General features: G+C 41.1%; 1 protein-coding gene across 1 annotated transcript in view; it reads right to left on the reverse strand.

The window, feature by feature from the left end:
* Window positions 1-12,808, reverse strand: part of MBTPS1 (membrane bound transcription factor peptidase, site 1) — a 353,237-nt gene that overhangs the window by 174,527 nt on the left and 165,902 nt on the right. Inside the window, exons 9-10 of the mRNA XM_069215792.1 lie at window positions 5,132-5,234; window positions 4,111-4,262 (exon numbers count right to left, since the gene is read on the reverse strand). Coding sequence (XP_069071893.1) covers window positions 4,111-4,262; window positions 5,132-5,234 — 255 coding nt within the window. The remainder of the gene's footprint in view (window positions 1-4,110; window positions 4,263-5,131; window positions 5,235-12,808) is intronic.

The following is a 12,808-nucleotide window of genomic DNA, read 5'->3' on the forward strand; positions in this document are numbered from 1 at the left end:
CAACTTTCTAAAATTGAAATTTACAGAACAATAATTTAAAATCTGACTTCACCATTCGGAATTTTAAATTACAGTTCAAATGAATGGAAGACACACTACCCTATCTGTTCCAAAAACTAAAATGATCACTTAGGTGTCATAAGGAAACCCAGTGCTATGGGAGAGATAGCGAAAAACAACTTTAGGAGTTTTTCACTGTAAGGATATGTAAAACATAAATACCCATATCCTACCTCTTAAACACCATGCACCCTGCCCTAGGAGTAGTTAGGGCCTACCTTAGGGGCAACCTATAAATATTCAACAGGTCAATTCAGGCCTAGCAAAAGGTTTATTTTGCTAGGTCGAAATAGCATTTTTAAAACTGCACAGGCTGCAGTGGCAGGCCTCAGACATGTTTTACAGTGCTACTTTAGTGGGTGACACAATGAGTGCTGCAGCCCACATTTAGCTTATAATTTACAGAGCCTGGGTGCAGGTAGTACTATTTACTAGGACTTTCAAGTAAATTAAATGTGTCAACTGGGTGTATGCCATTTTTACTATGTTTAAGGGAAACAAATCACAAGCTATTTGCGACTAGCAAGAGTCGGAGAAGCCAATAAAAGAGGTTCAGCAAAAGCAGGCAAAAATCTGGAGTGACCTTGAAGAAAGGGCCAGGTCAAACAGAGAGGAATTGTAATTCCAAGGCCCTACACACCACCACAAAGGAAGAACTTTCCTCAGTAGGGACTGTGATGCTATTAATTGTGTTTGACCAATGACTGTGTTTCACCACTGCGCATATTAGTTGCTCAATGTTCACCAGTAGCACATTACATGCTGTATTCAGTTTAGCTGCCTATTGGCTTTGACATGACATTAGACATTACATTTGCTATTTAGGTTAGCTGCCCATTGGCTTTAACGTGGGGTTAGACATTGCAGTTGAGACATTGCAGATGAGCTGTGTTTTTCCACGCTGTGTTTTTCCACAAGATGGACCAAGCTGTTTTCTTCACACCAGACCTTAGCTGATAAGAGCACGTAGATTTTGTGTTTACATCGCAATCCAGTCTGAGAACGAGGAGCTCAGCAGAATTGGCCACTCTCCAGGTTTCTTCGGTTCTCACACTGAGTTTGTTTTAAGGATGACTCTGGGCTACAGCAGGGGTCGATTGAATCTGCTTGACTTCAGACAGGAATGTAGACGTCAGTTGCCTGTCTCCCGTTTGGGTAGAAAATCTCTTTCTCGCAGTTGACCGGAGTCATCTACTTGCCGACCCCAGAAAGATGAAGCTGAATATAGGCCCTACAGCCTTGCCCATACGGTGATGAATTTTGACTTTTTTTTTGCTTTGCTTTGAAGTTATGCTATAATATAATCACATCTATTTGCTGTGTGCATTGCAACTGAGAAGTACTTTGATATATTTTGCTTTCACTGCTGCGACTACTTTTGAACGTGTGCTTCCAATCTACTAATTTCGTCTCTCAGGAACCTCATGGTGGAGAATTAAGAACAATAAATGTCTTCTTTAAACTCAGAAGTGCATTCCAGAGAGGTTCTGTAAGCTAGGTTATGAGATAAGAGGGAAAGCAGAACAGGGACACACACACACGGATAAATTCAGGTAAGTCTCAGGCGATTTGTCCGAGCTGCTGGCATTCTTAGGGTCTAGCATCAATGTAACGGGTGGGGTTGTAGGGTGTCTGTCTCATCATCATCGTCATCCTCACTGTAGTGATTTCAGGGCAGAGGAGCAATAGGGGAGTCATCCTTAAACCCAGGCTGCACCTCAGTGACAGCGTGACACAGAATGCACTGAAGCTAGCTCTTGATCTGTTGAGAGAGTCAGGACTGATTCCGCAATTGGTGCCTCTGGAGCAGAGGCTAGCACTACACAAAGAAGAACCATTAAGGGTGTGGAGGTTTAGCCTTGTGCCAGCAGATGGCTTGGCCGAGGAAGAACAGTCATTCGGCACCAGTGAAGAACCTCTCCTGCCGAAGCCCAGCTGGAGGCCCCAACCGATCCATACAGCCCAAGGTACATCAGAAGAAACAGAATTGTTTTTAAATCTTGCAGCATGGCCTCTTTGAAGTCCTCAAACCGCTGCATAGTCAACCATGACCTAAGGAACTTGGGGCACATCAGTTCAAGACCAGGAATCAACCCAGAATAGGATGTAAATGGCAAGTTGAGACCTTGGCTCACTGACTATGCAATGTATCCCGAAAGTAGAAGAGCTGAGGGGATGGAAAACCATGCTTTTACTTATGTTTGTATCTGGACTTGTCCTTGGACTTTGACCTGGGCTTACCTGAAAATTGAGAACACAACGAGAAAAACCTTGCAACTTGGAACATCCCCTCCTTTTGTGCAACTAGACTTCTGACTCTCTAATGGCCTTCTGATGCATCAAGGCACATGTGTTTCAGGGCTAAGTGCAGAAGCACCAAAAGAAGTCGTGGTGGGGGTCCATGGCCAACTCATATTTCCTGCAAATGCAGTATAGCTTATTTTGGGGTGAAGACATCTGTGCACAATGTCCAGTTTTTGTTTTAAAGAATTCAATAAAGTTGGGAACGGATCGGCATTGATTGCATGGAAAAAGAGGAACGGTCCTCAGTTTGCTGGTTTGGGCTCTATAAGCAACTCTGTATCATCACATCTGGAGGTGGGACGTAGTTGTGAAAGAGGCCAATGCATCATGTATTGATATGTAGGAGATATTGCAGTTTTCCTGATCCAGTCAGGCGCCAGAAGAGAATAAAAAGGTGATAAATTGTGGTTTTAATTATCCATCACAAAAAAGCCTTATTTATTCTACTGAGAGTTCCAGTTAAGTGATCAGATTGCTGTCACACTACCAATCCCCTAGACTACAAGCAAGCTTCACTACAGTTAATTGTTCTCAACTGGTAAACGAATGAGCAGTCACTAGTATGCTACTCTGACTTCCAAATTGGTTCTGTAGATAGGTGTGTTTGTCAAACTATATGAATAAAGAGCTGATATTTGGTGAGATGCTACAGAGAGACAAAAAGCATGTGCATGATTACTAAGGGCATAATTATGACCTTGGAGAGGGGGTTACTCTGTCACAAACATGACAAATATCCCGTCTGCCATATTACACTCAGGCCCTAAATGTCTCCAGCAAACACTGAAGCTAATCAAAGAATATCAGGAATGGACAAAAGTAATTCAAGGCCTTCAATAGGGCATACCTTCAATGAGGGTGCTGATCCCAGCTGAAGAGAAGGATGGTAGCAGTACTGCAGGTAAGCAGTATCGCACCAAGTAACTTGGAGCAGGAGAAGGAATAATCAAAAGCTTGTTGCATAAAAAGTAGTAATAATGGATTGTAATCGTTCTAAAAGGAATGCCAAAATATGCACTCTTCTCTTAATGATGGCTTCCAGAAAGGAAAAACATTAACATAGAGCATACCTTAGGGATAATCATAATAACTCATTCAGCATGGCCTATACATAGAGGAAACCAGATTAAAAGAAGAGAGAAAGACAATATAGAGAAAGAAAAGGGAAAACGTGAAAGAGTGCCTTGATTCCCCATGTTAATATAGGTAACACAAAAAACAATCAAGTCTTCCCTTAAGTTGGCACAGTACCAACACACACCTGCCTGTTAGGCACAGTTTTAGGAGTCATATGATTACTGATTTGGAGACATTTCAAACACTGTTTCGAAATCTAAATTGATAAAACATTAAAAATGTAAGTTACACATGAACAGTCATTTGTGTGCATACCAGGCCATCAGTAGTTCTTTTACTCATGGATAAAGAGTAATGCATGGCTTAAGTATACCATAACAGTAAAGTTGACATGGACACTGGTAACAAACCCCCATTTTCCATGGTTTCACTGTAACATAATGTGTAATTTTTGTTGTTAATTTTGAAAAGAGCAAGAAAATGTGAAATATAGAAATATGTACAGTCTTCCATCTACTTCTGTACCTTGAGTGGTACACACTTCCAGCAACCTTCCCTCTGCGAAAACACATACTTTAACCTTGTGACTCTTGCCTTCATATTCATCAGAAGTGAATCACAGGAAGTCAAGTTGAAGACCTACAGCAGCTCTACACAGTCAATGCTCACCTGACTAGCAAAGTGACAGCACCTGCCACAACAGGAGATGCCACACTGGTTCCAGAGAGAGAGCGGCAGCCGTCCTTCATGCCAGAGCCTCTCACTCCCGACCCATAGGTAACAATGTCTGGTTTCATCCTGCCATAGCCTCCAGGAAGTTCCTAGAAGAAACCAAATACCATAATAAACAGACAACAGCAAGAGTGACATTACTGTTAATTTGTGATTTTCTCCTGTCTACTACACTCCCCCAACCCCAGAAATGCTTTTCCCAGGCTAAATTTCATTGTTTCAAAAACAAAGATCACAATTGGAAGGAAGTCGACAATTTTGACACAAATTTTTAAAATCCTCCTCTGTAAGCGTCCCACCCGCTTAAATTACGGCATAGCAAAGTGGCTCTGAAAATGGAGATCACTCTACCACCTTGTGCCCCTTATAACAGCAGGGTGCTGAACACAAATAGGTGCATTCCGACAGCTTATGGTAATTTCAAAGTAGGAAGATGGCAGCTGTGGCACCCCACATAACTGTCCAGACCCTTAGAGCAAAATGTGACCATTCAAAGATCATAAAAAGGCTTACAAAAATATTCCAACAAAGTTCCAAGCAATAGGCTTGACTGTAGCCGGAATGTGCATACTATACCAATGTAGATGTATTTAAATTTTTATAACCTGTAACCTCATTTACATGAAAGCACACCCTGTATTTTTCACAGTATGCATGGGACTAGTGTACTGGTATTCCAGTAATATGACTGTTCAATGTCTGTTTCGACCGCATTCTAACTGCTGTGCCGTGAAAAAGCCTCACAGCAGTGCCAGGTAAATAATCCAAAATAAACAAACTCATAAATGTTTCTAGATTTTGAAATCTACACTGCAGCTGTGTTACTCTACAATGCAGCGCAAGTGAGATCTGATGGACTTACTTGTGAGAGATTTTTCCATTGCCTGGTGCTTTCATCATCACCTGAATCACAAGTGTGGCTAAACTAAAAGAGTGAGACTCTGGGCTTATAACTTACCCACGTTGTCATCCCCCGAGAGGAGAAGCGTGCTATGTTATCTTCAAAGTCTATGCCGCCAACTCCAATCACATCCATCTGGTCTGCAGGGTTGTTGAGAGTGCTAAAACAACAAGTTTGATAAATGTCACACAAACACTTGCCTCAAAGAGGTCCAGGATGCCACTCTGTCTGAGCCTATTGCACACAACAACACTTCTTAAATCTGTTGGTTCACTACTTAAACACAAGGTAAAAGCTTTGTTCAGTTTGTTAGTTTCTGCTTACTGGGCACAATATAGATTAATTGCTACTGGCCCAATGGTGAGCAAGATTTGTTTCCCAAAAAAGAACAAGCATTAAAAAACAAGAGGCATGACTATGTTTTGAACAAGGTAGTGTACTCACTAATAAGTTGTTTTCTATGTAAACCTGTGTGGCAAGGCCAGTAGTGATTGCTTGAAATGTAAATATGTGGGTACTACTGATCATCAGTGATAGTCTCTCACTCGATGTGCACATACACAGCACACACAAACACAGACAGCCCACCTTCCAGCCATCACTTCAACCATCAACCACCCATAAAGTATTAATGATGGCAAGGAAAGCTAATATATTCCGTTACAGCAGGTAGAACAGTACACTAAAATGGACTTAGGGTTATTTTTCCATTTAAATGTGATTCCAAAGGTTCATTTAGATTTTAGACTAAACTTTTCCTCAATCTTTCTTTTCAACTTCAATACACAGTAAGAAATGTAAAAACTGTTGAAAAGTTGTTCGTCACTTTAAGTAACTTTTTGTATCAAGTTTCTTTTTTTTATTTCTTTTTTTTACTTTCTTTCCTTTTAAATCGCTACTTTCTGCAAATTATGCTCATTAGAGATATTTTACCCCTATTCAAGTGAAGCTGACCAACTCTAGACAAAAAAGGGCAGGCTCAAGAGAGTGAGATCAATCCTCACCCAACTCATTCATGTGTTCCTAGTGTACGCATGCCATACAAGCAGTACTCTGAAGGAGTAATGTGAAATGCAAATTATCAGTTGACATATGAACAACCAACAGTTGATGACTGCTTTCTCTGAATCCAGACTATCAAGGACCCTTACTGATGTACTTTATGAAAATACAGAATAATAAAGAGGTCACCATCATATTTCACAGTGCTACTAATACCATCTAACTAAATATTTACTAGCTTTCTTTGTACGGGACGTCAAAATAAATGTAACAAGCATTTGCAATTCAATAGATCCCGCATTTGTGAGAGTTAGAGCTATTGGCATTGTAAATGACAATGCCTTTTACCTATGTGTTCCGGTTTGGAGTGTAGTGGGTGTATGCCAAGTGCCACAGCAACCCTCCCAGTCCTGTCAATGCAGGAGATAGGACACAACAAGGCCGTCATCTTAGGAGTGTTTCTGCCTCATTCCTACAGACTGGCTGTGATACCCTGGAGATGCAACCCTTTCTAGTGTTTACCTAAACCTTTATAGCACCAAACAAGCCACAAAAAGGCATCATTGTAGCATTTAGCCCATAGAATGAGGGGGTCAAAAGAGTTAGGAGCAAAGAAAAGGGGGCAGCCATATTCTTCTGTGTGTTAAACTTTTAACGGAATTATTCCTCTACAATGGCAATACCAGCCTAACTTTTAAAAACACCGACTGTATACAAAGAGAATAGCAGAAGAGGCAGCTTAACTGAACAGGAGGCGTCAAATGTGTGCAGATTGGTGAAACAGAGCTTGAGTGGTAGATGGGCTGACAGGATAGGTTCCAGAGATGATACATCTGTGACCTTGGGTCAGTGTTTTAAATAGAAATACAGAAGGGCTGGAACTCTGTATTTATTTAAGGCACTACCTTGGGTCAATAGACTCATGACTGCTCTCGGCTCAGGCATGGACTCTGCAGAACAGATCTCCTGGGCATTGATGGTACCTTTTCAGTGCATACATTTGTGCACTGGCTGATGGTTTTGAAGTGAGAATTATTTCTGTTGGGGTGGCTACTCAAAGTTTAAACTCTTGGCCTTGCCTTCTGGGCCACTCAGAGTAGAGAGGGAATCCTGGCTTTGGATGATAGAGTGTTTTTCGCGTATAGCAGCGGTGCCCAATGAGGCTCCTACAGAGCTGGTTCATTGGCGTTTCATTTTTTTCAGCTATGAAAAGGATTCAAATGTATGTTTTTCTTGGGAATCCAAGATAGGTCCAGAACCATGTCAGAGTTTTTTGATACCCACATAAGATAAATTGCATAAAAATTATTTATATGGAACTTATTTACAAAGTGGTTAACCTGCAAGCCTGGCCAGGTACCCTGCCTTCCCAGTCCTTCAATGGACATGCGTGTTCTATAATGACATGCAATAAAGTGTTCTAATAACCTCAACGTACACCTATAACAAGTACCACAACATAAAAACTAAATAAAAAAGCTGCTGAGCAGTGCACTGCTTCCTGTATCACCTAGAGTTCTGTAAATAGGCCACTAACTCTATTAGCTCACGAGGTCACCGACATGTCTCCTCTCTGAGCGAGAACAACTACAGAGGACCAAAGCAAGAATTTCCAGCAAGTAGAAAAATCCAGTATTCAAAATATTTGAAAAGAAAATACTTTAGGTCCATAGGAATTATGAAGTGAAAAGTTACCCAGACCGAAGATTCTATGAAGGCAGAGCCAGGAGATGAATTTTCCAGAATGCAAAGACATGCAAATAGCAAATTAGGCCAAACGTCTGCATACAGAAGCAAACAAAGACTGTCCAACCACAAATCACCGGCTTCATTTTAAATAGCAAGTTAGAATTACAGAAGCGAAAAAGCTATATAAATATTCACAAGGAGGAGGGGGCATCGGCTGCCACCCGGCCTGGAGTCACGGCTCCTTCAGTTATGCTCTACACTTGTGTGTGTGTGTGTATTTTTCCCACAAAGGGCCACATTCACTAAGAAATCCTACAGTCTTAAGTTTAGTCCTACATTAAGGGGGAGATTTTCAATTCTGATTGTGGAATTTTCGAAGAATTCCAGAAGTAATCCTGGGAGCCTGCAACTGTCAGAACTTTTCGGAAGTACTCACACTCGTAAGCAGCTACATATACATAACTGCTAATGGAAAACAATTTTATATGAGAAAAAATGACCACTAAGACATTTACCTTTTCTAACTTTTTCCCCCATTTTCCACCGGGAAATCTTTTTTCCCCATTGGAGAAGTCACATGTCCTACAACTCCACAAACTTTAGGGATGTTTCCCCTCATTCTGTTACTAAGAAATGATTTACTCGTGTTTGTAACAACAGTAAGTCTCTTAACTTTTCCAGGCTGATAATATTTGTGAGTAGTCACCAATTCATACATTTGACAGTGTCCACCAACGTTCTACAGCATTCCCACCGTGGAATATAGACTCCACACCCATGAGAGATTTACTCCAACCTACGGTTACATAATACAGGTGTTATATTATGTGTTTGTAAATTGAATTCATGTTCCACTTTTGTAAATCAAGTCATTTACACAAGTAAGTTGAACCTATACATGGAAATGACCGTGAATCAGACAATGAGTGCTATGGGGGCACATAAGCCCAATTTCCTGCTTCCCGGGAAATCATTTGACAAGTAAATCTGATGGTGCCTAATTAATGGCTGGGAAAAGGTTTGCATTCAAAATATACCTGCAGACCAGGATGTGGACATTGATTCAGCCAAGGATGGCCACTGTCCACGTCACTGTGGTGGCAGTGGATACCGCAGTGCGGTGCCTTGTGTTATATCGCGCTGATGCTTGGTCCCCTTTCCGGTTTTGACACAGTTTGGTTGTGTGGCACAGCCGTGAATGAGAAATCAAACAGACTATTCCAGCTGGCATGGAGCTGTGTGTGAACTATAATATCGAATACAATATTCTGAGATACGTTGAGGCACATTCTGCTCCATCATTTTTAGCTTGTCTGTGCCATTACAAGCTGAACAAACCGTGTGAGAATTAATTTGGCCCAGTAAGTCAATGGATGTTCTATCGGAACAGCCGGGCCAAGGAGTGGTGCAACTTTCAGCTCCTCTGGCAAGTTGTAAGGATGCATTCATCTTCACAATGTTAGCAAGAGGAAGGGCCAATGGAATGATGCAGTTCTGTGACTGGCATATTCTGCACAGAGGCAGATGCTTTGCAGAGGTCATTTGGTCACTTTTTAGTTGCGGACACTTGTGGTCATGTGTTAAACTGGTACTAATGAGGAGAAATCATTGCTCAGACTGCATTAATGTGTGTTAAATAACAAAAAAGCAAAATGATGTTGCCACTGAATGTGCATCATTAAGCAGCATAAGGTGTACTTTCTAGCCATATAATTCAGGCAACTCTGCCACATTCTTTTGCTCGCTATCTGCTGCATAATTCCAGTGGCCCTGATAACAGGTTATGTGAAGAGAATACAGATGCACAGCACGAGGCAGGCAAATACATGTGTTGAAGCATTTAGTACCACGTAATCAGTACAGAAGGTAGGTGATCAGTCATGTATGTGGCATTGACCCACCAGCAGGGTGATTTTATCACCTCATTCACTGAGTAGCTTCTCCTGTTTCCAGAGGACATACAAAATCCTGAGGAACACATGGCATCACACACAGACCCATGACAAGATATGACTCCAGGACAAGGAAAGGACCAAGAGATAGACACAAGATAAAACATTTATATTATCGCCCCACCATTTGTTTTGCATACTTCTGCCTTCTGTATGGTGTCATCTGAAGCTGTGGCAACCCTTCTGCTGGGTTCTGAAAGTTCCCACTAACTGGGATTGTGGTGGTCTGGGTTCAGTGTGTTAGTTCAGTGGCAACAGGTCTCTTTCACGTGATATCACCCTGGATGATGAAAGGCCAAGCTAACCCCTCTGGGAATCAAACATTTAATCCTTGCTGCCACACTGATCTTTGCTGAGGACACATTAGGCCTGTGTGCTACCTTAGCCCATATTCAGGCTACCTTCAATGACATGCCAGGACCTCAAATTTCAAATATGTGTAATGTGAACAAAATGTGTGATGCAATTATGTAAAAAATAAAAACCACTTGATATACACTACTTCAATTGTCTAGGGGCTTTTCACAGTGGCCCTGTAACTTATCAATGTTGTGCCAGCGACAAATCTGGACTTATAGCATTTATTTGTAGTCTTTCTTTGTTGCCTTACACACAAAAAGACGTAAGTTACAACAACACATTTGGGTTACATAAGTACAAGCAGTGGCTGGTCCTGGTGGCCACAGTTTGTGACACAACAGTTCTCCTGTTTAAAGTATCTCCTGCCCATGGAGTCTTAACTGTTATCGTCCAGGATTGACTTTGAGATGTAGTGCTTGGGATGTGTACCCATATTAACAAACACGTATATTCCTATACACACGGGGAGGCGTGGTGAAGCACAGAGCAACACCAGTAGAAGCAGGAGTGAGAAAAGGGCCACCTGATATGGTCAGAAAGATATTTTCTTGATATTGATTTTCCATATACTTGTTACCCACAGCAATCAGAAATAATGCATAAAGTTTACATCAAATGATGCAAGGGAACTTATAACTTAGTGGAGTGTTTACATGAAGCCTGGGGTTGGAAGAGAGGAGAGCAGGTTAAACATTAATGAACTGTGAAACACGATGCATGGATCATTATACACAGAAGTCCAGAGGATTATGGGAAGCGCTCTCCGCCTGTGACAGCGACTGTGGGGGTATTCGAGGTGCAACCTTTTCAAACAGGAAGCAGTGCTATTCAAGCTCTGTTTTAGACAGCACTACCAGAAGTGGCCTCTACAAGGTCACAGTAGCAGGGAGAGGACTGTCAAAGCCATGACATCAGTGAATTCTGAGAGGAGAAAGTGATGGCGTTTTTGCTCCACTTTTGTGCCCTGTGATACGTTGCGCCTCTCGCTGTGGCACCCTTATGTTAGCTTCTTTGTACTGCAGGGTTAGGAAAATGTCTGCCTCTACTAACTGAACTCTATTTGAAGAGGCCCAATTTACATCTAAAGGCTAGATGTTTTTTGCTATCAAGCTTGAGGACGTGAAGTGTTTGGGTCTGAAGTCACAACTCCTTTCCCACCATTTTAAAGACAACATCTTTTGCAACCTTCTTGTCTAACACAAATCTATGTGCTTGGCTGGTGACCCTCTGGAGGTTATCAAGAGCACGTGCTATCGCCTACTGTTAAGTTCCACTCAAGTCAGTTGGTTATTGCAACCACTGCAGAGGCCTTGACAGAATGACAATGTCCCAGATTACAATCCTGACATAGCTTTTTCACCTCTTCATCTCTGCTAGGTCGATACAAATTAATTATAGCAATTTTGTTAAGAATGGCACCTGCTTTGAAGCATTATGAAATGGCAGAACCAGATTTAACAAGCGCTACATAAAAAAAACGGAGTTATTCCCAAACTGCCCCAACCTGCACCAGACAAAGAACCCTAGGTGAGAGGATGTGGCGTAAGAGTCAGAGCTGCCGACTTTGGAGGTGGGGAACACGGTTCGTGTCTCGGTGCCAGCTGAACATCATGTGATTCTGGGCAAATCACTAAGTCTTCCCTTGCTATAAAAAATTAATGTGCTCTTGTGTAATGTAACCAAAGCTCGTGTAAAGTGCTGTAATACCTTTGTATCGAGTTAGTGGTATATAAAACTGCAAAAATAAAAATAAAAATAAAAAGCACTCCAATACCTTTGTGTTAAGTTCCCGCTACATAAAACTGCAAAAAAATAAATAAAAAATCCAGCAGACGCCGCAAAGAAACAGCAAGATGCCCAAAAACAAGGAAGATGCAACGCTGTAACTAAACAGCCTCAAGGCGGGAAAAACGTAAAGCATTTACCAACAACATCAAGGGATTTTTGAAAGGCACGCCCAGGAACGAATGAGAGTGATGGACATGATTAAAGCCCACAGAATACATTACAACATGTCAAGAAGACCAGCTCTGGCGTGCTGCTATGCTCGACCTAAAAACAGCACTAGGTAGTAAGTCAAATAATGACTATGCAATGGAACGAGAGATATCTAGAATTTCTTTTCGCACTGATGAAAAACAATTCCTTTTGTTTCATAGACATTTTTAATAATTTGCTAGATAGAAAATATACATGTGTAACAGTATCCCAAACCATCATGATGCTAAAAAGTCCTCAAAGGTAAATTGTAGTGAACATTTTCACTGCAGACCACTATTCTTTTTACACAAATATGACCCGATTCAGAAGCTCAACTATATATTACGGGTAATTTAAAGCATTTAAAAAAAATAAAAAATAAAAAAAATATAAATATCGAACGTTCAGTAAATATTTCATAAATGCAAATTCAATTTAAGATGTTGGAAAAGCAGATTTTGCTTCAGACAGGCAAAAATAAGGTGTTGCTTGATGTGCTCTTGGTGTGAACAGACATGGCTCCTGCTTGGTAAAGGGTGATAATCAAAGACAGCAGTAGGACTTAAAAAGGTGACTTCTCAAACAGAAGTACGTTCGTGTTAACACGACAAACAGAATATGCTTTGACACAGGCATTTTGAAAAGAAGGGTTTACATTGCCACCAAATTAGAATCCAGTACCTCAGAAAAACAATTCTTTTAGGGTGATGAAACTGATAAGTAAAACAGAGATTAGAAAAAAAATAAAAGT

Source organism: Pleurodeles waltl, chromosome 12, assembly GCF_031143425.1.
Source record: "Pleurodeles waltl isolate 20211129_DDA chromosome 12, aPleWal1.hap1.20221129, whole genome shotgun sequence".
NCBI classification, from domain to species: Eukaryota; Metazoa; Chordata; class Amphibia; order Caudata; family Salamandridae; genus Pleurodeles; species Pleurodeles waltl.